Here is a 26,705-nt window from a genome sequence, read left to right on the forward strand (position 1 = left end):
CATGGCATTCACCTCCAACCACAGTGTCGCTTTACCCCTTGGGCTGCCCTCTGGGGTGAGGAGAACTTAACACAGCAGAAGTCTATTAAACCAACACCTGTTAAGGGCTTCAAAAATAAAATCAGTCTTCAAAGACGGAGAGCATGCAAGATGAGCTCTCCCCACTTGGCTACATTTTCAGAGCTGATGTTAAATTAGACAGCAAAACAGACGGCGGCATTTGAAACCAACGTTTAAAACTTTTTATCGTAAGTGGTTGCTCCACTAGAGCTCTGTGAAAGCCTGGTTTACAAGGTATTCCCGTTAGCAGTGGAAAAGAGATCATGTCACAGATAACAGCCAGGAAGAACAGCCAGTAGATCAAAGGCAGAAGGGCCAAGGTGGGTCAAATGGGTAACAGCTGGCTCCTGAAAGTATGCACCTACTGTCTACAGGAAAAAAAAAAAAAAACAACCCATTGCCGAGTTAACTCTCACTCATAGCGACCCTGTCTACACAGGGGTTGGCAAAGTTACTCTACAAATGGCCCAACAGTAAATATATTAGGCATTGTGAGCCACATAGTCACGACTACTCAGCACTGCCACTGTAGCAGAAAGCAGTCACGGACGGGTAGATCATTCAACAGGCAAGGTAAGCACAGTGCTTACCCTGCTTACCAGATCATCTGTAGTGAACATTTTCAAAGAGGTTTCAATATATCAAGATGTGAAAGTGTCCACTACAGACCAGTAAGTAAGCACAAGTAAACCAGTGTGTACCTGCCTATCAGATAATCGTCCCAGCCACAGATGATATGCAAATGAATGAACACAGCTGAGGGCCAATAAAGCTTTATTTCTAAAACACGCAGTGGGCAGGATTTGGGCCACTGGTCGCAGTTTGGTGACCCTGGTCTATACCACAGCAACCCGCTTGGGCTTCTACGGGCACGAACCCAGATTGCGATTCCAGCTCTGACATCACTTTAGCACTGTGGTTAATTAAATCATTCCTCCTGTATCTGGTTTGAAATCCAAGTGAGTGGTGCAAACAATGCACTCGGCTCCTAACCAAAAGGTTGGCAGTTCTGAGTACACCCGGAGGTGCCTCAGAGTCTGTTTCCAAAGAGGTCACTGCCACTGAAGACCCTGTGGAGCACCGTTCTACTCTGACACACATGGGATCACTGCAAGTTGAAATCGAACCAATGGCAACTGGTGATGGTAGTAATACTGCCTGGTTTCCATCTGTAAAAACCAAAACCTGTTGCTGTGGCGTCAATTCCGACTCATAGCGACCCTACAGGACGGAGCAGAACTGCCCCATAGGGTTTCCAAGCCGGGGCTGGTGGATTCAAACTGCTGACCTTTTTGGTTAGCAGCCAAGCTCTTAACCACTGCGCCATCAGGGCTCCAACCACCTGTAGAGTGAGGCTAAATACCTTTATACTGCTGAGAGAAAACCCACTTTTCTCCCTCCCGTGCCCATCCCACTAATGTCTTTCTACCACTTCAGAAAGTGAAATGAAACCTAAGTCTACATCATTATTGCTTTCCTCAAAAGATGACCCAAGTTCCTCACTGGAGCCAGTGGAGCTAGGCAGGCAAACAGGGTTATCTCACAGAAAACAGAGGCTCACACTGTATATCCTTACTCTTTTTAGTTTTGCCCATTAGGCAGAAACAGACTGAAGCTAGCCAGGTCACAAATCCTCACCTCTAACCAGCTACGCCTTCCGGCTCTTCCAGAGGGACCACAGTAACTCACAGAAGGCTAAACTGTTAATTCCTGGAGTGTCGACTCTCACCGTAAATTTACCTCAAGATCAAATTTTCAAGTGTTTTACTTACGAAATCAGTGAAACTCACATAACAGTTCTTTGCTTCACCTGAATCTCTAATAAGAAATAAGTTTCATACAACGGTAGCCTGGGATGGGAAAAAAGGCAGCCCACATGCCACTACTCCCTCATTTCCCACTGTGATCATGGCAGAGGGTGACTTCACACCCCATGGCCTCTGGGCACCCACAGCACATCTCCACTGCCTGAGGGTTTGTACTATGACTCTGCACCCAAGACCTCACCCCACCGCCTCCCACACAGCAGGCATTCAGAGCTCTGATCAAAATGGATGAAGATGTGCAGACATCAGTAAGTGCCATTTGGGGATACCTGGGAATTTTAAATCAAACAATGTGACACAATTTGAGGCCCTGATAGTACTGATTCTACTGACCAGTGTAAGGCAAAGCTGCCCTACTGCCTATTTAGGGAGGTTCACTGTACTACTGCAAACCCCAAAAGATGTTCGTCATTTCAAGAACTCACATGAAGAGGTTTTCTCCTTTGTCAAAAAGACAGCACTACCGAAAACAGGCCATATGGCCAAGTGCTGGCAATTGTTTTGTTTGTTTTAAACATTTTCACTGAAATATGACAGGCATACTGAGATGTGCATTAATCGTCAGGACAGGACTCAAGGCATTTTTAAAAAATGAATATACTCAACTACTGCTCAGGTCAACATCTACAACATTTTCAGCACCCCAGAAGCCTCCTACCTCCTGACATTTTCCCTGTCATCATTCTTCCTAAAGAGAACCTATAATTTCTACCACCAACGATGAAGTCCGCCTGTTTTGGTACATGATATACATGGAATTGTCCCACATGTCCTCTTGTGTGTCTGGCTAACGCACATCCATGAGACTGTCTCTATTGTTGCACTGTGTTGTGCTGATTCCTCCCCACGGCCACTCTTTCCCATCACTGCGGAGTATTTTTATTGAAGGGCTATACCACAATTTATTTTTTCATTCTAGTGCTCACAGTCAGTGAAGTATTTCCAATTCAGGCCATTGAAAAAAACCCCAGCAATGTACATGGACACGCCTTTTGTACATGGCTCTTGGTACATCTCTGCATGTATTTCTGTCAGGCACGCCATGTCTACATTGCTGTGCAGATCACAGGGCATGCGTGTGTTCAGCCTCAGTCAATGCTGCTAGCTTTCTTTTAAACCAATCCTCCAGGGCTGAAATGAACCTGAAAAGCAATTTAACCCAAGCGCCCTGTTTCATGATGCTTCTTCAACCACACCCTCAGGGGCCACCACTCTTGTGTGTCTGCCTTCCAGCACCCCTCCCCATGGAGACCACTGGAACACAGTCTAGGGGCAGAGAATATGGCCAAGTGCATGCTAATCTTGTTCATGTGTCAACCAGAATTACTGTCTTACAAATGGGGGCTGGGTGTGTGTGTGTGTGGGTGTGTGGGGGTGTGTGTGTGTGTACACATGTATGGAAACCCTGGTGGCACAGTGGTTAAACTACGGCTGCTAACCAAAGGGTCGGCAGTTTGAATCCACCAGGCGCTCCTTGGAAACTCTATGGGGTCATTCTGCTCTGTCCTATAAGGTCGCTATGAGTCAGAATCGACTCGACGGCACTGGGTTTGGTATATACGTATATATATATATATATATATATACACACACACACACATATACATGTATATAAACACATACATATATATATAGGAAACTCTGGTGACATAGTGGTTAAGTGCTACGCCTGCTAACCAAGAGGTCAGCAGTTCAAATCCGCCAGGTGCTCCTTGGAAACTCTATGGGGCAGTTCTACTCTGTCCTATAGGGTCGCTATGAGTCGGAATTGACTCGACGGCACTGGGTTTATATATATATACACACACATATACATACACACATGTATGTAATGAATCATTCTAAGTCCAAAATTGTTAACAAATAACTTGGATGTACCTCATACCAGGACCATACCTCATATGCAACTTAAAAATGAAGATGAGATTTTAAAAAGAGAGTCAAGAATAGTCTTCCTAGGCCAACTTGAAGAGAAGTTCTCTTCTCCAAATCAGAGTCTTCTCATTAGTGATCACTTTACATCTATCTTCTTAAAAATGAAAATCAAGACCATCTGTCCTATTGCATAAATTGATCATTTGCTTGAAAAAACTCGTGTCTTTTAAGAACCGGCCCAGCCCGGGTTATTTGCTGGACAGGAAATGAGAATCAGAATAAGCAGGTCGCTCGCTCGCTCGTTCTCCCTTTCCCCAGCTGCTGGTGAATCACCAGTTCCCTGGGGAATTTTGGCAGATTCTCAGCGTGGCTGCAGATGACGTCCTGGGTCTGTTTATTCAGGTGGAGATCGGATAAAAAACAAGAGCAGTCCAGTGGCAGGATAAACAGCCTCTGCCAGGCGGGGTCAACCCCTCTGAAGGCAGGGCTGGGCTGTGTCAACCAACCTCCCGACCCGCTCACTTCCTTTAGGGTCACTCTCCCCTTGGGGTCTTCGATGAATGGTTCCGATTAACCCCTTGCAAAAAAGACCTGACGTTCCATTCCCACAGGAGTGCATGGGCTGAGGGACCTCGTGTAGCAGGTCCCGCTTGGCTCTCCCATCCACTGGTATACACTGAGCTGGAAGCCCAGTATCTGGCATTAAGAAACCTAGGATAATCGAGGGCCAGCCACCACCATCCTGTGAAGTCTGGAGCGACCCAACCCAGGAACGACTGCGAATCATCAGGACCCAAGCCATCCAGGCCCAACCCAAACTCCCAGGAATGTTTCTGCATTTCTTCTTAAGACGCACAAACACACACAGAACAAAACAAAAAACCTCTTAAGGAATTAAGTAATCTTAACATCATTACATCATTAGAATGTAACCACGAGGGGCTGGGATTTTTGGCTTGTTTTATTTACCGCTACGTCCTTTAAAAAAAAAAACCACTGCCGTCGAATCAATTCTATTCTCTTCCGATTTACAGCAACCCTATCAGAATCATCTCGATGGCAACAAGTTTGGTTTTTTTGTTGTTGTTGTTACAGAGTAGAGTGCACCCACAGGGTTTCCAAGACTGTAATCTTTATGGGAGCAGACTGCCATTATCTTTCTCTCACTTAGCACATAAAAGACGCTCAAGTATTTGCCGAACAAATTTAACTCAGTCTCCTGTATCTGCCATGACAAACCTCAACAAAGGAATCTGTTATTCAGACAAAAAAGGCTCTGCGGGAAAAACCATCACCCATTTAAAAAAAATAAAAATTAAAGGTGTAATACCAAATTGACTTTTTTAGGTAGGAAAGCTGGCGGACCTATTTAAAAGAAAATATTGAACAAATGGATTTTCGGGTTAATTATGCATTTCCCAAATTCAGCTTAACCCCAAACACAGACATTAGTAGATGAACCAGAGCTGGCAAAGGGGAAACAGCTATACCCTCCCTCTTCCTTAGCCGCAGGATGGGGCAGCATCCCTCACACACAGCAGTGCTAAGTCTCCACCTTCACCACACCCCTCCGCGCCCACTCCTGCCTCGGCAACTAGATTCAACTCGAGTAGTTCCAATCAGAAACTGCTGGGCCAAGAAAGCCACATCTGGATTTTGCGCTCTGTGGGGAGACTGGCTGTGCCATTTTAACACTGGCAGGGACTTCCGAGTGCTTGTCAAAAACACTCGATGCGACGGTACCAGGACCATCAGCAGTAACTTGTCCTGGCAACTGGGCAGGGCAAGGTGGCGCCACACTGGACCTGGAGATGGAAAGCCTGGAACAATGAGCCACTTCCACCGGCATTCCAACCCACGCGTGGGCACCTCTGAGTCAAAGAGGTCCAAAGAGCTTGCCTCCGCTGGTCAGGGCCAACACGGGCACTCAGTTCACTCTGGCTTTCATTTCCCCTAACGGAGTCAATGTACCCTTCTTTTCTTCTTGTTTCCCTTTCCCTTGCCTAGGAGTCAGTGGAGCACCAGGCTGTCAAGCTGCATCATGTCCAGCCACTCACCCAGGCAAAACCTGGGAGCCAGCAGGTGCTGCACTGTTGAACTGGACTCACCTGATTTCTTGTTGAGAACAAGTCTAAACTTATTCTCATTACAAGCGACATGTGTCTGTGCCTGTTTGGCTCTGCCCCTTGAGGTTAGAAGGAAGGGAGTCCAGCACACCGTAACAACTAGATATGGCACAGTTTCCCCCAGACTCAGAGCGCTGAGCTACTGTTTCTAGCAAAGAAAGGTGGGAAGTGCAAAGAGATGGCAGTGTTGAGAGTGCCCCTTTGGGCCAGGCTTGAACCCCAAAACTTTAGCCAAGGAGTGTGGACACTGCCACTCCTGGAGCGTGTGACGAGGCTACCAGGAATGATTCTGCTCAAATGAAGACTTCACGCCAGCCAGGACTGGGTGGGAGAGGTCTGCCCCAACCTCCACCATGCGAAATGACAGTCACTGAATTTCACAGAGCAAGTACTCCTAACTTCCACAAATGCTGGTTAGCCACTGGGATGGCCGAGGGGATGCCTAGGAGCCCAGGACTAACAGGCTTTGTCACTACCTGTTGTTGTTTCAGGAGCCCTGGTGGTGCAGTACTTAAGCACACAACTGCTAGCTAAAAGGTCGGCGGTTCAAACCCACCAGCTGCTCTGCAGGAGAAAGATGAGGAAGTGTGATTTCACCCTTAGAAATCCTATGAGGCAGTTCCACTCTGTCCTATAGGGTCGCTATTAGTTGGAATTTGACTCGACGGCAATGGGCTTGGTTTTGTTTTTGTTTTTATTGTGGTTTCTGCTCCTGCGGACCTCATCGACCGGGAGTTGGATAACTGAAACCAACAAAGAGAAACGATATGGTAACCTTACAAAAAATTTCCCAAAGAAACATAACCTTCTGGTGACGCCCTTCCATTTGGCCTCAGTTGTGGAGCAATCTGTGGTAGTCACACTCAGAAGAATGTCTACAGCACAAAGCAGAATACAGAGTTGATTAGTTCTCATCACTGCCATTCTCTAAAAGGAATAGGCAGAAAAAAGGCAGGAAACACTGTAACTCACTGCTCTCAAACCTAGGATGATAATGATGGGATTTTCTCCTTTCTGTATTTTGCACCTATTATTTTAATGTGGTTATCAATTATGTAAATAAACTTATATTTTACAAAGCAGTTAATGTGTCCTTAGGCACTGAACTTGGGACCTAGTCTTTAAGTTTAGAAACACCTGACATGCATGACAGCCTTGGGGCAGAAAAATCCCTGGGAAAAAAAGCTTCTCTGGGCAGTACCCTGTCCCTCCACCCCTTCTCTGCATCCACCAGGGAGAGGCGTCCCCATGAATCTGTAATTGGAACCGAGGCAGGACCTTGCTCTCTGCAGATGGAGAGGGAGCAAATCCTGCCTGGAACCACCGTGCACACCACGCCTCCACACTCCCTGGCTCTCAGCCACAGCACGTCAACACACACAGTTGCCGCAGGGTCAGCCAGACCTCACCTATTTTTAAGATGACTGGCGTGGTCAGCCTCCCCATCCCTAAATAGGCAGTGAGAGTGACTCTTATTTCTTTGGGCAGTAAGTGTGACAGGACTGGACATTCTCTGGGGGAAGAAACTTGTCACCCATCCTATTCAACCACCCGAGGATACGCCCTCTAATCCTGAAAGGCAGAGAATAATTCAAATTGACTGAATACTCTCCACTTAAAAAGAAAAATAAAGTTTAAGTAGGCACACTTTTAAAGCAGCCCTATACTAGATTCTACCAATTTACCAAGGAACAAAGAGATGCAGAGAGGATAAAGCACCGGTCTGAAGTCACCCAGCTGGGCAGGATGCAAGCCCAGGTACCCTCCAATTCCAGGTGCTGTGCCAGTCCCCAGAGCCACAGAGGTACAAGAAGCTGGGTCAGACAGCTTAAGCAGAGAAATGGGCTGTGGGTGCTGGGGTGCCCCTGAAATTCCCATGGGGGCCACAGAAAGGATATTCCCCTCTGCTGGCCACTGGCACATGCCACGAGATTCACATGCCAGCTTCCCGACAGCTCTGGAGTTGCAGGCAAAGGAGGAAGCTGTTTCAGCACTTGGCTGCAGCCTCCAAGACGAGATCCTCTCCTCTGGGGAATGATACCGCTGATGGGCCTTTAAAAAGAAAACCAGGCCTGCTTCCTGCCCCATCTGGCAGACTTTTGATCTCCCGATCATATGATTTAGGATATCTCTTAACACGCAATTTCCCAAGCCTTCAGCATATGATATGCCTGCACTTTGGGAGGGGTGAAGGATGTGTACGGGTGGAACGAAGGAGTCAGCCCATTAATGCAGACCTTCTTATCCTCCCAGAAGATGATAAGACCCGATACAACATCAAAGGGGCACAGGCTCCACACCAGCAGCACGGCTCTTTACTCAGAATCCACCCTTCCCTCAGGGTGCCCGGCCAGACTCCCGCCACAGCCCAACACTTGTTCTGTTTCTTTCTGGGAAACACCAGCTTCGATTTTTTTCTTTGTTTCAGACTTCTCAGAACATGTCATCACGTAAAATGTAAAGCTATGAAACTTTTAGGAAAAAAACATGAGAAAATCTTCAGGGTCCAGGGCCAAGCCAAGAGTTCTTAGATTTGACGCTAAAAGCATAACCCGTAAAAGGAAATACTGATAAACTGGACTTCCTCAAAATTAGAATGTTTGCTTTGTGAAAGATCCTGTTAAGATGAAGACACAAGCTACAGACTGGGAAAAGACACAAGCAAACCACATATAAAGAACTAGTAACAAGAATACATAAAGAACTCTCAAAACTCGGCAGCAAAGAAAGCAAAAATCCAATTAGAAAATAAACATATGGATGGTAAATGAGCCCGTGAAAATATGTCCAACATCATTAGCTATTAAAGAAATACAAACTAAAACCCTGAGGTATCACCACACACCTATCAGAATGGCTAAAATTAAAAAAAGAGATGTCAATACCAAATGTTACCAAGGATGAGGAAAAACTGGGTCATTCCTACACTGCTGGTGGGGATGCAAACTGGCAGGGCCACTGTGGGAAAGTCTGCAATTCCGTAAAACACTAAACATGCCACTACCATCCAACCCAGCGACGGCACTCTGGGCATTTATTCTAGAAAAACAGACCTCTATTCACACGAAAGCCCATCATGAATGTTCACAGGAGCTTTATCCGTAATAGCCCAAAACTGGCAACAACCCAAACATCCTTCAACATGTGAGTGATTAAACAAACTGCGGTACAACTGTATCTTGAAATATTACCCTGAAATAAAAACGCACCAACTACTGTCACACCAACAACCTGGATGAATCTGCAGAGAATTACGCTGGGGGAGAGGGGAGCCAATCCCGAAAGGATCCACTGGTTGCACTGATACAACGTTCTCGGAATGACAAAATTATAAATATGGAGAACAGGTTAGTGGTTGCCAAGGTGGGCGGGCAACGTGAGGGATCCTTGTAGGGATGGAAACGTTCTGTAGCTTTACTGTATCAACATCAATATCCTGGTTGTGAATAGTTTTGTGAGATGTTCCCACTGGAAGAAAGAAACTCCGTTAAGGGTATATGGGATCTTTCTGTATTACTTTTCACAACAACATGTAAATCTACAATTATCTTGAGATAAAAAGTTTAACTAAAACAACAACAAAAACATCATGATGCTCACAGTAGAACTGCATAGAAGGCCTGCAACCTTATTTGGTCTCTAGCTTTTCCTTCAAGACAAGCAGAAACTTAAAAAATATGGAGTCAAGCACCAAGTATGGCTGGGCTCTATGGGGTTCTGATGTCTAACCAACCATGGTGACCTCACGTGTGTGAGAGTAGAACTGCGCTCCATAGGGTTTTCAATGGCTGATTTTTCAGAAGGAGATTGCTAGGCCTTTCCTGTGAGGTGCCTCTGGGTAGACTCAAACCACCAACCTTCGGGTTAGCAGCTGAGCGGATTAAGTGGCTGCACCACCACCCATCTAGGGATACAAATGAACGGTTTGAGCTTTAGTTTTCCACCTTTTAGGAAAGGACGGAGGGGTCTGATTTCCAGAGAAAAAGATGCTGCTGGCAGAGCTTCTATGCTTAGAAGGTCAGTGTGGACCTTGCCTGGCACTCTAGGGTTAACACAGAGCTTCCATACTTGAAAGGTCAGTGTGGACCTTGCCTGGCACTCTAGGGTTAACACAGAGCTTCCATACTTAGAAGGTCAGTGTGGACCATGCCTGGCACTCTGGGGTTAACATTCAGATATGGATTAAGCTGAGCCCCAGGGCTACCTGGCAAAGTAGAAGGGCTTGCTGGACACCCACACCTATAAGGTACAGACACAGGTCAGGCTTGTGCTGCCAGACACAACAGTCCCAAAGTGCCGGCCCCAGAACACTAGTCTTGGGGAGGTAGTGTTCCATGAAAAGAGTCTGAGGTCCAGTCAAGTTTGGGAAAGGTAGCATATATCCTCCACTGCCCCTTGCAGACGCCCATAGCAGGTCAGTGCAGGAAAGGCACCGATAAGTCCCGCAGTAAAGACATCTTTGCATTCTGCTTGTATGGACTGAATTGCACCCCCCCAAAATGTGTCAACTTGGCTATGCCATGTCTCCCAGTATTATATGATCGTTCACCATTTTGTCTATGATGTTAATGAGGCAGGATTAGAGGCAGTTATGTTAAAGAGGCAGGATTCAACCTACCAGATTCGGTTACATCTTTAGTCAGACTCTTGAGATATAAAAGAGGGAAGTGAGCAGAAAGATAGGGAAGTGTCATACCACCAAGAAAACAGTGCCAGGAGCAGAATATGCCCTTTGGACCCGGGGTCCCTGTGCCGAGAAGCTCCTAGTCCTGGGAAAGATTGATGACAAGGACCTTCCTGCAGAGAGAGAAACCCTTCCACTGGAGCTGACACCCTGAATTAGGACTTCTAGCCTCCTAGACTGTGAGAGAATAAACTTCTGTTTGTTAAAGCCATCCACTTGTGGTATTCCTAGTTATAGTAGCACTAGATAACTAAACCAAAAAAAAAACAAAACCCGTTGCCAAGGAGTCAATTGCAACTCATAGCAGCCCTACAGGGCAGAGTACAACTGCTATATATGGTTTTCTATACTGTAATCTTTACAGGAGCTGATGTGTTCGAACTCTTGACCTTTCAGTTAGCAGCCAAGTACTTAACCATTGCGCCAGCAGGGTTCCTTATTCAAACACATTCGAGATGCCTATTATGTGCAGTCTGAGCGCAGTGTCACCGGCCCCCTCACCCCGCCCCCCAGTGCTCAAGTCCAGGAGACAGAGAAATAAAGAGACGTGATGGGTACGGTGACAGTGTCATGGAACACAAACTTGGAGGGGGAGAGGCTAGGAGAGTAACAGACATTCCAGACCAAAGTGACAACGTGAACGAGGCACGAAATGCAGAGACACAGTCTCTGTAGGCATTCATTACAGGCAGTTTGAGTCAAGTTCAAGGCAGGAATTGGTACCAGACCAGAAGAATGGAGGCAGGGGCCAACTCTGAATAGGCTGCTGAGACTTTATCTCGTAGGTGACAGGGAAGTGATGAAGAGGTCCTTCTTTCAATTCTTCACCAAATACTGACTGTGGGGCAAGCACAAGCCAGGCACTTCACTAGGTGGGGAGTGATGAGGGCAGACAGTACTCAGGGGCTATGGGGGAAGAGAAGGAGAAAGGCCAAGACTGGGCCCCCTCAGAGCCAATATCCTGAATGGCTTTCCCAATCTCAGTTTTGACAGTGGACCAGCGGAGCTGGCAAGGAGGCTAACCCACAGCATCACTCCAAGTGGACTTCTCAATACCAGACCCCCCGGGACAGAATTCACAACTGTATCAGCTTCTGCCAGGAATCTGGGATCCTACAACGTGTGGGTCACCCACGACAACAGTCCTCAACTAAAGATGGGAGTTTACTCCAAAGAACATGTAGCCCACAGGTGGGGAAGCAGCATGCATATTCTTAAGCCCGGTTAAGTATCACTGAGATGGAAGCAGCCCTTTTCCTTACAGAAGCAGGAACAGAAGAGTGACTTGTGAAAGGTCCTATAACCGGGCAGAGTCAGAACACTTGTGGTGACAAGGAGAGGCGGCCATGTGCACTCTAGAAAGGGTGTTTACTCTCATTTGGGGGGCAGTTAGCTTCCCACCTCACTTTAGACTAATATAAACTCTGTTGGTATCCCAACAAGAGGATGGTGAGGGGGGCTTCCCCTGCCAGCATCGAAATCACCTCAGACACCCCAAAATCCACGTTCTCTGTTAAAATGCCCGCCAACAAGAGGCCAAATGGGGGCTTCCCCAGAGAGGCAGCGGGGGGGTCCTCGCCATTGTGTTCGCTCCTTGGGCCTTTGGCTTCTCTTCTCACAGGTGACCCCATGGGCCCAGGAAGCAGGGATATAATGACCATTGCCCTCTTCCAGGAAACAAACTCACGTCCACAGTGCATAGTAACTTTGTTTTCTAATCAATCTCCATGGACAATTTACTGAATCTCTCAGGGGCGAGGGTCCTTTTTCAGGGAGTGGGGGAACCTGAAGACAGGCATTAAGCTCTTACTTGGAACCACATAACTGCTAAGAGAGTCACCAAGTCAGAGCTCTTATTGGCACACATTACAGAATTGGGGGGAGGGGGGATAGTCTGGCCTATGAAGAAACCAAGGTAGTGAAAGGGTTTATCACTGCCGTCTGTGGGGCCACTAATACGGGGTCGGGCCCTGGAGGGGCAGCGCCTGGACCTTCACAGCCCGCAAAGCCTATGTTGCCTTTCTCCACAAGCTGGTCCTCATTCCAGTCCAAGAAACATGCAACAATTATGAGTTAGAAAAACTTCACTCCAAGAAAACACGCAACAATTACGAGGCAGAAAAACTCCACCGTGTATCACTTTTTTCCACTTATAAAAAACACATGGTTTGAAGAAAAAGCCACATTCAGAAAAGGCCGAGGGGGTTTTTGTCCCATCTCCAAAATTCCAGAGCTAAGGGTCCAACTCACAGAAATCCATCCAAACTCCACCTCAGCGCTAGATATCTGCTGTGTTATATACAATACTGCTTTGCGGCGGGACCTTTCTATAGCATATGTTTCCAGATTTGTTTTTTAAAAGGAAGAATTAAGTCTTACTTTTAGAATCACAAAGAAAAAGCTTTTTAAGGGGCTTGAAATAAGTTTTGCCTATCATTTTTACAATAAAGAGGTTTTTTTCACTATAGTAATAAGACTTTGCTGATTTAGAAAGAAACTGAATAAGATCTGCAAATAAGAGATGGTGGGCAGGCTTTCAGGGGAAAGAAATGGCCCAGATTAGCAGGGAGACCCACAGCCAGGTTCTGTGATCACCAAATGAGCTAGCCGTGTCTGATCAAACCAAAAACCCTGCCCCACACACCACAAGAGCATTTTAAGTCATTTAGGCGACTAATTTTACAATATCTTTAAATTAAATCAATAGTGAAAAGGTAACTAAAACTTCTAACAGGGACTCCCAGAACCACAAGTGCAAAATTATAGGCCAGCCTTATTTTTATTTCACTTCCACCTTGGCAAGAAGAAGAAAGAGAGAGACAAAAAAAAAAAGAGGGTGGAGGGCAGGGGGGTGGGGAGTGCAGGTGTTTTAAATGACAGGGATCGAAAGGGGGCGAGAGGAGGAGGAACACTGAATTTCAATTGCAATCACCCAGCTCGAGGCTTCTTAAAACCTTTTAACGGCACACTGGAATGACCCGGAGCTTTTAAAAAAACACTGAGGGGGGCTCTAGCCTCCCCTACCCTGCAACTGGAGGTTTTGATTTCACTGACCCGCGGTGTGTCCTGGGTATCTAGATTTGTTCAAGTTGTCCCGGTCATTCTACCGTGCAGCCAAGGATGTGAACCACGGCTTAGCATCAGATTCGTGCTTCCTGCACCTACCCCAGGTAGAGAACGTGCAGTAAGAAAAGAGGAAGGAAATCAATTCTGTTGTCCTCAATAGTTCTCATAATTAATATACACAGAAACCTAAGGACTGAAAAAAATAAAAAACCCACCACATACAGACGTGGGGATTATCTATAAACTACTAACTCTCTTGTTGGGAAGCCATGATGGATATCTGCAAGGAAGATTCATTTTTAGAGAATATAAATAGACTCTCTTAAGTCCTTGACTGCTAACCCAAAGGCTGGTGGTTCAAACCTACCCGGCAGCCCCATGGGAGAAAGACCTGGCAATCTGCTTCTTATAAAGACCATGGCCAAGAAAATCCTATTGGGCAGTTCTACTCTGTCACATAGTGTCTCCTTGAGTAGGAACTGACTCAACAGCACCTAACAGCAACAGCAGACTCTACCCCAATCTGACACCAGGTCTCCAGTACAGTGTGGAGAACAAACTCCCTCAGAGCCCAGCAGCAAAGGCAGGGCCAGCCTGGACCACAACCCCACCAGTGCTCAATACATGGAGTAGTCGGCATTAGCCAACCTGTCTAACATTTGTTGCACATTCACTATATACCAGATACTCTACTGAGAACACCCATTATTTAGTTAACCCTCCCAACAGCCTTAACAATGCCATTTTACAGGTGAGGACACTGAGAGCCAGAGAGAAGCTGCCCAGGTGAGACAGCGCAGGTGATGATGGCAGGACTCAAGCTCAGATCAGTCTGACTCCGGAGCCATAGCCCTCTCTATAAAATTCTATGATGTGTGTATCAGTGTAAAGACATCTACTTGTTATCGATCTTTTCCCTAAATGTACTTGAGGAAGGAGCCCTGATATTTAGAAATTAGTTTCACAGCAGCCTCCCCAATAACACAATGTTCCTCAGCCCCCAAGAGGTGATGAGCAGAGACTGGTGGTCACTAAAGAAGACACCCCCGTGTGCCACATGGGGCATGTCCTGCAGCTCAGCCATATTCCGTAGCTCATATATTCATCCCCTGGTTCAAGGAACAGGGAAGAGAAACCACAAGTTGGCACCTTTATCTCAGCTGTTTAGGTTTGAAAGGCACCCAGAAGTGAGGAAACGGCAGTGGAATTTGCCTTGAAGTGATGTCTTGGAGGGCAGATAGCCAGCTGCTATCCCAGAATCTGATGGCAGGACCCATCAACAAGCCTGGGCTCTGCCCAGACCCGAGGACAAGATTCCTTTTCCTCACCGTTGCCCTTAACGGATGGATGATCATAACCAGCCTGGGATAACCAGAATGGGTGTGTGACTGGGGCGGGGGGGGGGTCCTGCCTCTTCCTGCTACTTTGCATCTGCTGATGACCACCACAGCAAGGGCTGCACAGGAAGTTCACCTGAGGCTTTCAAAGCAAGGGTTCTCAGAGAGGCACACACAGGACTTTCCCTCTCCTCACAGAGGTGCGCTGCCTTGGCCTGGGTAGCAACCTCTCATTTGGCCTGCAGGGCAACTCACTCTGCACCCCAGGCAGCAGCAGAGCTCCCCTCTGCCAGCAGTGACAAGACACTCTTCAGGCTCCCACATACCCCCCAGAGGCAGAGAGAAATGAGCTCCAGGGCCCACCTTCGTCACTTCTTAGCTGTGTGACCTCAGGCAAGTTCCTGTCCCTCTCTGTGGCTCAGGTGCCTTATCTGTAAAATGTTGTTAATAACCAGGCGCTTTTTACTGAGTCAGCTCCACCTCACTGGGACCCCACATACGTCAGGTAGAACTGTGCTCCGTTGGGTTTTCAATGTTTGATTTTTCAGCAGTAGATCACTAGACCTTTCTCCTGAGGTGCCTCCGGGTGACTCAGACCTTTAGGTTAGTAACGCAGCTAAGTGTGTTAACTGTTTGCACTGCTCAGGGACTCCACGTCTCACAGGACTGCAAAGGCAACACAATGAAACCACCCCAGAAAGGCACATGGGGCAATCAATGCCTGCCAAGGTTCACAGTACCATCAACACTAACCATCACTTTTTTAATCTCAATAGGTTGCACCATACGGGATTGCCAACATTTGACCATGTTTGAATGACAAACATGGCAATTTCATATGATTTGGTGTAATGACGCTGAGTAAACGATTCTATCTTTAAAAAGCCTCGGCCTTTGAACAGGCAGGGTGAATCTAAACGTATCTTCCAACAATGACAGGCCTTATTAATGAAAGGCCAACATAAACACAAACACATTTCTTCCACTTGGGCTATAAAAGCTGAAATGGCTCCCAGGTGTGAGCAGACACAATCGGCCCTGCCTTCTCTGCAAGGTCACCATGCAGGTCAAAGTCAAGCCAGCCATTTTCGGATTAGGTGGCTACGCACATGTGGCTTCCCAGTGGTAACTGGATTACAGAAGCCACCTGCAGGAAGTGAGCAAGGGGGGGAGGAGGAAATGGTCCCAGTTGGAAAGAGTCTGTTGATATGGGCCTCGGCCAGCTCCTTTCACACGGGAGATTGTGCAACCAGACCAGCTCCGCTTCCCTAGCCCTGTGGCACTTTCGGCGCCCACTGCTAGGAGGTGAGACGCGTCCCCTCCACGACCTGAATGGGGCGGCGGGGAGCCTTGTAACCACTAGATCTTGGACTGTGCATAAAGCTTACGTGGTCATCAGAGAAAACAAAACCAAATTCCCAGCAGAACCCAACTCTAAACAATGCAACTTAAGCTACTGAGCTCCCCAAAACACTGGGCTGTATGACAAAGTTCCCCTCCGCAGGTTCTCCCCTTCCTCAGCTCCTCGGGCCCGCAGCTTGTGTTCATTTCACCTTCTCAACAAATGGCTTACAGCTGGACCTCTCATCTGGCGGGTTCTCCCCTCCCCCAGTCTCGAAAAAAGAAGAAAGCGGGAATATGACAAGTCACTGCTGAGTGTAGCTTGGCAGGCTTGCTGCGGCAGCCACAGCGCCTCCTTTCCCAGTGAAAGGCTCGCTCAGACCAGGACATGCAGCGGTCCACGCTTAGTCCCTGTGAAGTTTCAGAGACAGAGAGCTGCTTCCTTTGTAAACTGGATGTTTAATGTTCTATTCTGAGGCTCAGTGGGGGTATCTAGCTTCTGATGAGGGTGCAGTCCTAAGAACTACTGGTCTGGCTCTGCCCTCCAACACAAGTTTGCTGGCTCTTCCTAACAGCCTGCCCAGTGACAAAGAAACTGGAGGTGGGGTAGTAGCTGGCCTAAAAACGCAACTAGCTATGTCCTGTTAGTACTCCTCCAACCAACGCACTGCTGAACACGTAGCGACTTCCACCTGCTGCCTGTGGAGTCCCTGGGTGGCGTAGACAGTTAACACACTCAGCTGCAAACCTAAAGGTTGGCAGCTTGAATCCAGCCAGAGGCGCCCCAGAAGAAAGGCCTGGCAAACTACTTCGAAAAATTCAGCCCTTTGAAACCCTACGAAGCACAGCTCTCTGACACACGTGGGGCTGCCAGGAGTCAGTTGACCCTGCGGCAACTGGTTTATCGTAAGCCTGTAATTCACTCTCACTTTTAAGGAGGGCCACCTAACAGGGAGCCTCGGCTGAAGTGTTTGGGAACCTCACTGTCACACATCTCACTGGCGAGAACAGGCGACATTCCCCAGCCTAGGCTTGTATTACAACTGTTTATTTGCACATCTTTCTCTCCAGTTAGACTGAGAGCTCCTGAGGGCAGGACCACAGAGTCCGCAGGACTCAGCAGACACCCATCTCGGGCCCATTCACATCTGTTCAAAGGTTTCACTTGAGGAATCCACCCACAAACCTCAGCAGCCCTCAGCAGCCTTGCATACGCACTCACAGCCTCATCAGAAACCCGTCTGCACTTCTTTCAGTTTCCTGTGACCTCTTTTGCGCCTTGTTGACAACTGGGACCACAGGTAGAAGGCTGGGAAAAGAGGAGGTGAATAAACACCCAGCGAACCGCCTAGTGAACAACGCAGGGTGGGGAAGGAGTGAAAAGAGCAGGGAGGTGTGGGCTCCTAAATTATGGGCACCTGAATTTTGATTCCCCCTTACAGCAGGAGAATTTCCTACTTTTCAGAGGCTCCTTTTAACTTCCACCTGGAACAAAGACATACCATTCAAGTTTCCTGGCAAGAGCAAAGATTTATCTGATAATAGTGACTAATATCAGCCCACAGATAAGTGGCGCTAAAACCCTTCCTTGGCTCCTCCTGCCAGGGCTGCAGGGCTGTAATAAGCAGAGCGGCTGAAACCCACCGTTCAGATAACAACAGGTTTCCTACCACACCGGTCTCTGAGCTCTCCCTGCAGTCTGAGCTGGTCACCATCTACTGGGGAGCCTTGCTGTTGTCATTAGCTGCAGTATAGGTGGCCCCCAACTCATGGTAACCCTGTGCACAATGGAACGAAACACTGCCCAGTCCAGGGACGTCCCCATGACAGGTTGGGGATCAGACCATTCTGATCCACAGGGTTTTCACTGGCTGATTTTCTCAAGTAGATTGCCGGGGCTTCCTTCCTAGTCTTAGTCTGGAAGCTCCCCTGAAACCTGTTCGGCGTTCACAGCAACAAAGAAGCTTCCGTGAAGGATGGGTGGTAGCTGATTTTGAGTGATCTTCAGTAAAATTTTACTGGAAAAAAAAAAATTTTTTTTTTCAGTAAAATTTTACTTAACGTGTGATATTAATGATATCGTTCGATAATTTCTACGTTCTGTTGGATCATCTTTCTTTGGAATGGGCACAAATCTGGACCTCTTCCAGTCAGCTGATCAGGTAGCTGTCTTCCAAATTTCTTAAGACAGATGAGTGAGCATCTTCAGTGCTGCAGCCGTGTGCTGAAACATCTCTGTCGGTACTCCGTCAATTCCTGAAGCCTTGTTTTTCACCAACACCTTCAGTGCGGCTTGAACTTCTTCCTTCAGTACCACCAGTTCTTGATCACTTGCTACCTCTGAAACAGCTGAACGCGATGAACTCTTTTTGGTACGAGTGACTCTGCGTTCCTTCCATCCTCTTTTGACGCTTCCTGCGTTGCTTGGTATTTGCCCGGTGGAATCCTTCAGTATTGCAACTCAAGGCTTGAATTTTTTCTTCAGTTCTTTCAGCTTGTGCATGTTCTTCCGTTTTGGTTTTCTAACTCCAGGTCTTCTGCAAGTGTCCTTATAATACTTTGCCTTCTCAAGCCGCCCCCTGAAATCTTCTGCTCACTTCTGTATCATTTCTTCCGTTTGCTTTAGCTACTCTACGTTGGAGAGCAAGTTTCAGAGTCTCTGCCATTTTGGTCTTTTCTTTGTCTTTTTTGATGGCCTTTTGCTTTCTTCATTGTGATGTCCTTGATGTCATCCCACAATCTGTCTGGTCTTCAGTCATTAATGTTCGACGCATCAAGTTTATTCTTGAGGTAGTCTCTAAATTCTGATGGGATATACTCAAGATCGTATTTTGGCTCCCACGGACTTGTTTTAATTTTCTTCAGCTTCAACTTGAGCTTGCATATGAGCAATTTGATGGTCTGTTCCAGTCAGCCCCCAGCCTTGTTCTGACAAGTGATATTGAGCTTTTCCATCATCTCTTTCCACAGACGTAATCAATTTGCTTCCCATATATTCTATCCAGCAAGGTCTGCGTGTTGTTGAAAAAAGGGTATCTGCAATGAATAAGACGTTGGTCTTGCAACATTCTATCACGCAATCTCTGGTGTTGTTTCTATCACCAAGGCCATATTTTCCAGCCACTGATGCTCTTCTTTGTTTCCAACTTTCACATTCTATCACCAGCAATTATCAATACATCTTGATTGCACATTTGATCTGTTTTGAGTCATGCCACGTCAGCAAATGAAGCTTTACTCCATCCACGTCATTAAGGTCAATTCTACTTTGAGGAAGCAGCTCTTGCCCAGTAGTATCTTGACTGCCTTCCAACCTGTGGGGGTCACCTGCCAGCACTACAGCAGACAATGTTCCGCTGCTGTTTATAAGGTTTTCACTAACCGGTTTTTTCTGAAGTAGACCTCAGGCCCTTCTTCCTAGTCTGTATTAGCCTGGAAGCTCCATTGAAACCTGTCCACCAAGGGTGACCCTGCTGGTATTTCAAAGACCGGTGGCACAGCTTCCAGCTACCACAGTATAAACCGACAGACGAGTGGTGGACATGAGGCTTACGGTTTTTAAAACAACTCTGTCCACTGTTCCGTTCCAAGGAATCTGGCCACTAGTAACTCCACATTCCTGATGAGAATGTGCAAACATCAGAGCAAATGAACTCTAATGGCTAAGTAAGGTTTACTTTTACACCAACACTCGAGTGGCTTGGCCTTCCTTCAAAAGAAAGGTTAAACTGGATTCCCGTGTGAGGAAGCCTCCCCCAAGTAGAATGTGGGAAGACCTACATGTTTGCACATTTTCTAACTACAAACATGATGAGGTCCACACCTGATCTGATGGTTTGTGGATGGTTCATCAGGTAAGTTACTCCAGAGGAACCCTAGCCTGAAGGGCACAGTGACCCTTTATCTCGGGGTGAGTTGCTACCTTCCCCTCACCTTGTACACACGTCTACGACACCCACAGATCCAGATACCTATAAACGCCCAACAAGCTTCACCATCACAGATTTCTCAACCTTTGAAACAATCTATTATTTCATGCTTCCGGGTATAAGCATCATGTGCAAAAAAGATTTTTCACATCCATTCTCTATTACATCTGCAAATGATTACCTGCTTCCAGGTGAGGCAATATGGAGAACGATTTAATGACAGCTAAGTGAAGAGAAGGGCAAGAGGCCGCAAGCCACCTCCTCAGGCGGAGAGTAAATCTGCCCTCCCCACTCCTCCAAAAGAGAGACAGACAGACAGACAGACACACGCACTCTTTTAGGAAGTCCAGCTCACTATTTATTACTCAATATAATTTCACCTGTGCTTCAAGCTTGATTAACAGCCTCAGCTCAGGCTCTGAGGCTGAGCTTAATTTTCCAAAGTTGACTTCTGGGTCCCTTTCTCCCTTGGTTACTGGATGGGCCCCACTGAGGGACTCTAATTATTCTCTGAAGCCCTGAGCGTCATCGCCAGTGGCTCAGGTCATCACTGCCTCCCCTCCGAAGCCTCGCTCTTTAATTATGCTTTAATGGGAACTGATCTTTACATTAACAAGCCTGTAAAGAAAATTGATTTCTCCCTCCTTTTTTTTTTCCTAGAGGGTTTGCTACACACACTGAGAGTTAAGTATCCCTATTGATTTTACTTCACCAGCAGATACAGTTGGAAGGAGCGCTCAGTCCTTCCACTGCCTGAGATCCTCAACTCCACCCAGGACTTCTCCCACTTAACTTGCTGGGAAAGGGGTCACAGACGGGACACTGTTTCATGGCCCCCCATGTTTCATTCTCCGGAAGTTACAAAAAAGAGATTTAAATATTTCATCCTTTTTATTTAACCAGTTTTTCTTCAGCTAAGAAGTCACAATAAAATAACTGCTGTAGTTAAAGGCATCTCTGTCTTCCAGGTACATTTGCTAATATGAGAAAAATACTTCCCTCAAATAAAATGAGTTTTTCAGATTAGGGGATACCAGTAGCTGAGGGGAAGGGGATATGGAAGTCATTAGTAATAGCTAATCGTTTTTTGGGGGTGATGAAAATGTTCTACAATTAGTGGTGATGGCTAAACAACATTGTTAATATACTTAAAACCACTGAATTATACACTTTAAAATAGTAGAAATGGCATTTTATGTTATATGAATTTTACCTTGATTAAAAAAAAAAGTCGTTTTCAAAAATGTACCCCTTGCCACCAGGATTAGGAGTAAAACGTATTTCAATGCTTTTCAAATACAACATAAACCTAAGGGGTTTTAAAAGCAATGTTACAGTTGCAAGTAACTGTGCACAACTAACTTCTGCCTCCAGCCTCATCTATGACAAAGGCAGGGGGACAGAGAGGGAATACAGGCGAGGTCAAGGTGCAGGGGCTCACACACACCAGCAGCTGGAAAAGAAGTTAAAGGAACAAAGTGAAGTGCCACGTGGGGAATGCGCTACAGCCCGTGTACAGGAGACAAAGCGCTGCCCACTTTAAAACCAGAGTCGATTTCACAGCTAGCTTTTTTATTCCTGGGACTGAAAACCATTCTCACTATAACCAATCTCTTCAACGATACAAGTGCAGAAACATCACAAGAAAAGCGGAAATTTTTCTTCAACAGAAATGTCGCTTATGCATCAGACAAAATTACTGCTGCTCTGGGAATCGTAACTTGGGTTTCCTGGACTTGAAATTTAAAAAAAATCTCAAACATTAAAATCCACTGGCAGATATCTGCCCCCCGTCCCCCGCCGTTTAACAAAGGAAACCCTGGTGGCGTAGTGGTTAAGAGCTACGGCTGCTAACCAAAAGATCAACAGTTTGAATCCACCAAGCACTCCTTGGAAACTCTATGGTGCAGTTCTACTCTGTCCTATAGGGTCGCTATGAGTCAGAACTGAGTCTACGGAAATGAGTTGGTTTGTTTTGTTTTATATAACAAAGGTTTGTTTCTCTTTCTGAGAACTAGATTATGAAAACAGCCCCTTCAACCCAATCCTGTTAAAAGTACTCCACAAGTTTTATGCATTTTTTTTATTAAGGACAAATGGCTTTGGCATGATTCTCAGAATATTATGTAAATAAATCTGCTCTTGGACAAATACTTTCATTGAATTAGATTCTTTTAATCAGAAAGTGTTCACCAACTGCAATTTGCTGCGTGACTCCAGCTCCCAAAACTCTGAAACTCTCTTTTGAGTCCATGATGTTAAAGTCAGGCATAAAACAAAGCCTTTTCCCATGAGGCCCTCCCAACTGGGAGGGCCCAGCCAAGAGGGCTTGATGTCTGGGGGATCAGAGTATCCATGTGAGCAAGGTGCAAGGTTTACTGTCAAAGACTCAGAAAGACAGAAAACCAAACACAGATGAAGCGCCAACTTCCAGACGCAAACAAAATCCAGAGGCCAAAGTCCGTAATTACAGGTGTCTGAGCTGAAAATCCCAAACCTGCTACTTCTGTTAAAAGATATAAAGCAGCAGTAGTGGTTACCAGACAGGGGGGTAGCTATTTCTTTTAGGACATTATTCTCCTTCCTCTTGGCTTCGGGATCACAGAAGGAATATAAAAGCTGCAAGGATAGTTTACCATCTGTTTTAGGCCCTCATTCAACAGATGGGAAAAAATTAACTTCTCCAAGGTCATGACAGTATCAGAGACAGAACTGGTCCACTCTTTTCCCTGATGCACCTGCCTAAAACTTGTCTCAACAAAGTCATTCCTCTAACTAGCCAGCCTCAGCAGATACCAGCTCTGTTATCTTTGGCATGTTTTGGTTGTTTTGTGGTCCTCTGCCTGCCCACAAAGGGGAAATGGGAATAAGAACTTGGAATTTAGGACTCCTGGTGTGAACATTTATTGAGCTAACTGAACCTGTCGTCAGCCAGTTGATTCCGACTCATAGCGACCCTGCAGGACAGAGTAGAACTGCCCTATAGGGCTTCCAAGGCTGTAATCTTTAGGGGAGCAGGTCACCCGGTCTTTCTCCCACGGAGCAGCTGGGGAGTTCAAACTGCAGGCCTTTGGTTAGCAGCACTGAGCCACCAGGGATCCTTTTGAGCTAACTAACCTACCACTTCTCAGGCAATGTGTTAGAGGCTTTGAACTTTCAATTCTCGCGAGATTACCTCGGGAGGGACCCTGGACCACAAAACCCGAGCAGTACAGGAAGGGCCTACTAAGGCGCTGAACGGAAAATGCCTTTTGTTCTGAAAAGCGACAGACCCATCAGTTAAATGTGCTCTTCGAAGCTTGAACAACTGGAACCACCATGTGGAGGGAGATGCTAAGTCGTCTGCATCGGGTGGTCAGGATGGAAAAGGTGCTGCTTTGGCTGTGACGCCCCCACCCACTGTCCGCCCTGTTATTTTCTCCTCTGTCCTCTGCACAGTCCACTTGGGAAATACAGAAAGGTGTGAGGGAGGACTGGAAAATATTCTACAACCCTACCACCCAGATGTCCCACTGCTAACCTAACTTCTGCACGTGCTAGATCCGGTTATCAGGTCTAAGATCAGGGAACACAGGCCCAGCAGAGAAAACTGAAGACCCTTCACGGTTTCTGGTAGTTTCGGAGAAATCATCGACCAAGTCATATGCAGACCAGCTTCACATCAAGGCTAACCTGCATTTTGCAAACTAAATCAAAACCAGGAGAGACTCCACACCTCCCCCCACCCCCGCTTTACATATTTAAACTCTATCTAATGGAATAGCAGGAACACGGCCAACCAGCCCCACTGCTCCTGGCACTTGGGCCAAGGAATAGAAATATATTTTTAGTCAGCAAAGCAAGGCGTGACTCGAAGCGCCACAGGCCCCACAGGGCAGGCTGGGACCTTGAGCACAGGGTGGTTCAGATTCACCTGCCAACTCCTGCACTGAGGGCAGATAAAGGAGCAAGGCCTGGGCGTCTGTGTCAAGTCTCATTTCCATCTCTTGCCGCTGCAACTTACAGGACCTCAGGGAACCTCTCTTGTCACAGACACTGGAGCCTGCCCTGGCTTCCTCACACAGTGATGACGGCTGAGGAGTTAAGCAGCAGTTGCTTCTCACACCTGAATCAACCGGGGGTCTTGTTAAACGCAAATACTGACCCAGAAGGGCTGGGGAGGAGCCTGAGACTCTGTATTTCTAGTAGGCGCCAAGCTAATTCCACGCTGCGTCCACAAACTGTACTTCAAGCAGCAAGGAGTTAAAGCGTCTTCAAGTGCTTTGCTTTATAGACACCGAAGGGATTATCGTGTCCCTGATTAGACTCACATACGGTTAGCTAATTTAATCTACCCAGCAACTGTGCACCTTCCAAATGCTGGGCACGTGGGCCAAGTAGGTACAAAAAGAAGTCAGACCCTGGCCCATCCATCAAGGAAACCAAGGGCTACACCTTCATTTTAGCACTTGATACAAACCAGGACTGACTCATTTAATTGGTGGCCCTGAAGGCAAGATCTTGCCAAGGCCCGAGGGACTGTGTGACAACTAGGAAGCCACCATTTGTCCAACACCTACTACGTGTCTCGCATGACGTCAAGAGCTTCATATACACTACGCTACCCTCCAACCTCAGCCTTGCCCTACGTATGAAATGGGTCAGGTACACACTTTATAAGTGGGGAAAATGAGGTTCAGAGAGGTTAAGGAGACAGTCCAGGATGCAGAGGCTGAGTTACAACTGGAATCTCTGGTTCCCACAATGCCTTGAAAAGGCTTAAGCTTAAGACCACTTTCCTCAAAGACACAGTGTCTCCTGAACAAAGGGCCTGCTGCCAGCAAAAATCTGAGACCTGCAAGCTACCCCAGCAATCTTCTCTCCTGCCAAGTCCTCTGCTTGGCCTATTCAGCCTTGGGGTCATACGGGTGGGCAAACAAGTTATAAAACCACCAAATCACAATCAAATAAAACTGTGGGACTGAGTGGAATCAGAACACTGAATAGGGAGGTGCTCAGCTTAGGAAGCTGCCAATAAAATCTGGTCAAGAAAGTTGTTGGGCCTGCTACTGGTTTATCTAGAACGACCTCTGGATGAGTTTAAACCACTTTTTTCCTCCTGACTGCTGGAGAAATGGGAGTCAGTAAGGTGCTTAACTTTCTAGTAAAGGCTCCTAGCCTGGGCCTGACATCCCTGTGGCTTCCTTTGTTTACTAGAGTCCCTTCATACCCTTCTGCGTACCCAGTGTGCTGTCTACGACAGCCAACAGGTTGCGTTTTGTCTAACACTTGGTCATGACAAATAATTCCTTACTTTTATGCTGGTTTCAGAGGCCTGGCAGTACTCTCTTTAAAGCCATGAAAGTAAATGGAGTCACGTTATCAAGTTCACTGGCACAAAGATGAACTTGCTGTCTTAAATACTTCACAATAAATAAAGTTTCCTTTAATCCCAGTTTATTCACCCATGTCATGGCTTAACCTCCACGAGAAAGAACCTTAGTTCTATTTACATCTAAGCATTAAAATGAGCTATTTTTTCCCCAAAATTGGTAAAAGGCAACGCTTCCCAGCTTTTCATTCTGCAAACCCAAAAACAGCAAGCAAGGCGTTTGTCACCAAGTGTTAGTGAGGTACTACCACGGCCTCACCAGAGCCCAGGACTTCCTGATTGCATCCACTTACAGAAAGAGAGAGACGATGTGAGAAGCAGCAGCACCCAAGGATGGTATGGCCGTCAGCTCATTATTATTGAGGTACCTGGAACAAAAAGAAGAAATTAGTCATTTAAATTAGTAGTCTGAAATCATGAAGTCCACGTGCAAAGGAAATCACAAGAACGTTGCTGAATGAGGCACAGCGAGGCTATATACTAATGCTAGGTAAAAGATAAAGAATTTAAAATAAATTTTTAAAAGGAGAGAAGTTGTATGAGGTCACAAAAATCAGCCATTTACTATATCCTCAGTCTAGAAATAAAAACTAAGGGGAAATGTTTCCTACAGTGCATCTAGCTCAGAAATCAGGACTGACGGGCAAGGGACAGGGAGGACAGGTTCCAAATAAAAGTGCCCCTAGAGAACATCACAGAGCCACTCCTTGTGGGCTTAAAGAGTCAGAAAAGGCCCTGGAGGGGAAAGACCATGCTCTCCCAGTTGTTTTATACAGCTGTGAGATGGGCCCCTGTGAACCAAAGGGCAACAAACGCCAAGGAGAACCAGAGGCTCACACACTCCCCATGGTGTTTGGAGGGGCTGTGACACCTGGGGCCAATGGGTCTCAATGCCACAGGGAGTCGGCTTCAGGGACTATCGTCCATCTATGGTTCCAGGAAAATGTACACACACACTTTTGCACAAAGATACTCTGAAACTCCTCTGCAGACAAGAGACCGTCTCCAAGCTCCATTTGCATTCACACATTCTAAATCTGTGTTTCCACTGTTAATATCGCTTAATGGAAGAGGAAGCCCACAGACCAAA

The 26,705-nt window shown here is 46.6% G+C and overlaps 1 protein-coding gene across 1 annotated transcript in view; it reads right to left on the reverse strand.

Moving 5' to 3' along the window:
* Positions 1 to 26,705, reverse strand: part of LRIG1 (leucine rich repeats and immunoglobulin like domains 1) — a 121,319-nt gene that overhangs the window by 40,216 nt on the left and 54,398 nt on the right. The window contains exon 3 of the mRNA XM_049863221.1: positions 25,909 to 25,983. Coding sequence (XP_049719178.1) covers positions 25,909 to 25,983 — 75 coding nt within the window. The remainder of the gene's footprint in view (positions 1 to 25,908; positions 25,984 to 26,705) is intronic.

The sequence above is a fragment of the Elephas maximus genome, chromosome 20 (genome assembly GCF_024166365.1).
Source record: "Elephas maximus indicus isolate mEleMax1 chromosome 20, mEleMax1 primary haplotype, whole genome shotgun sequence".
NCBI classification, from domain to species: domain Eukaryota; kingdom Metazoa; phylum Chordata; class Mammalia; order Proboscidea; family Elephantidae; genus Elephas; species Elephas maximus.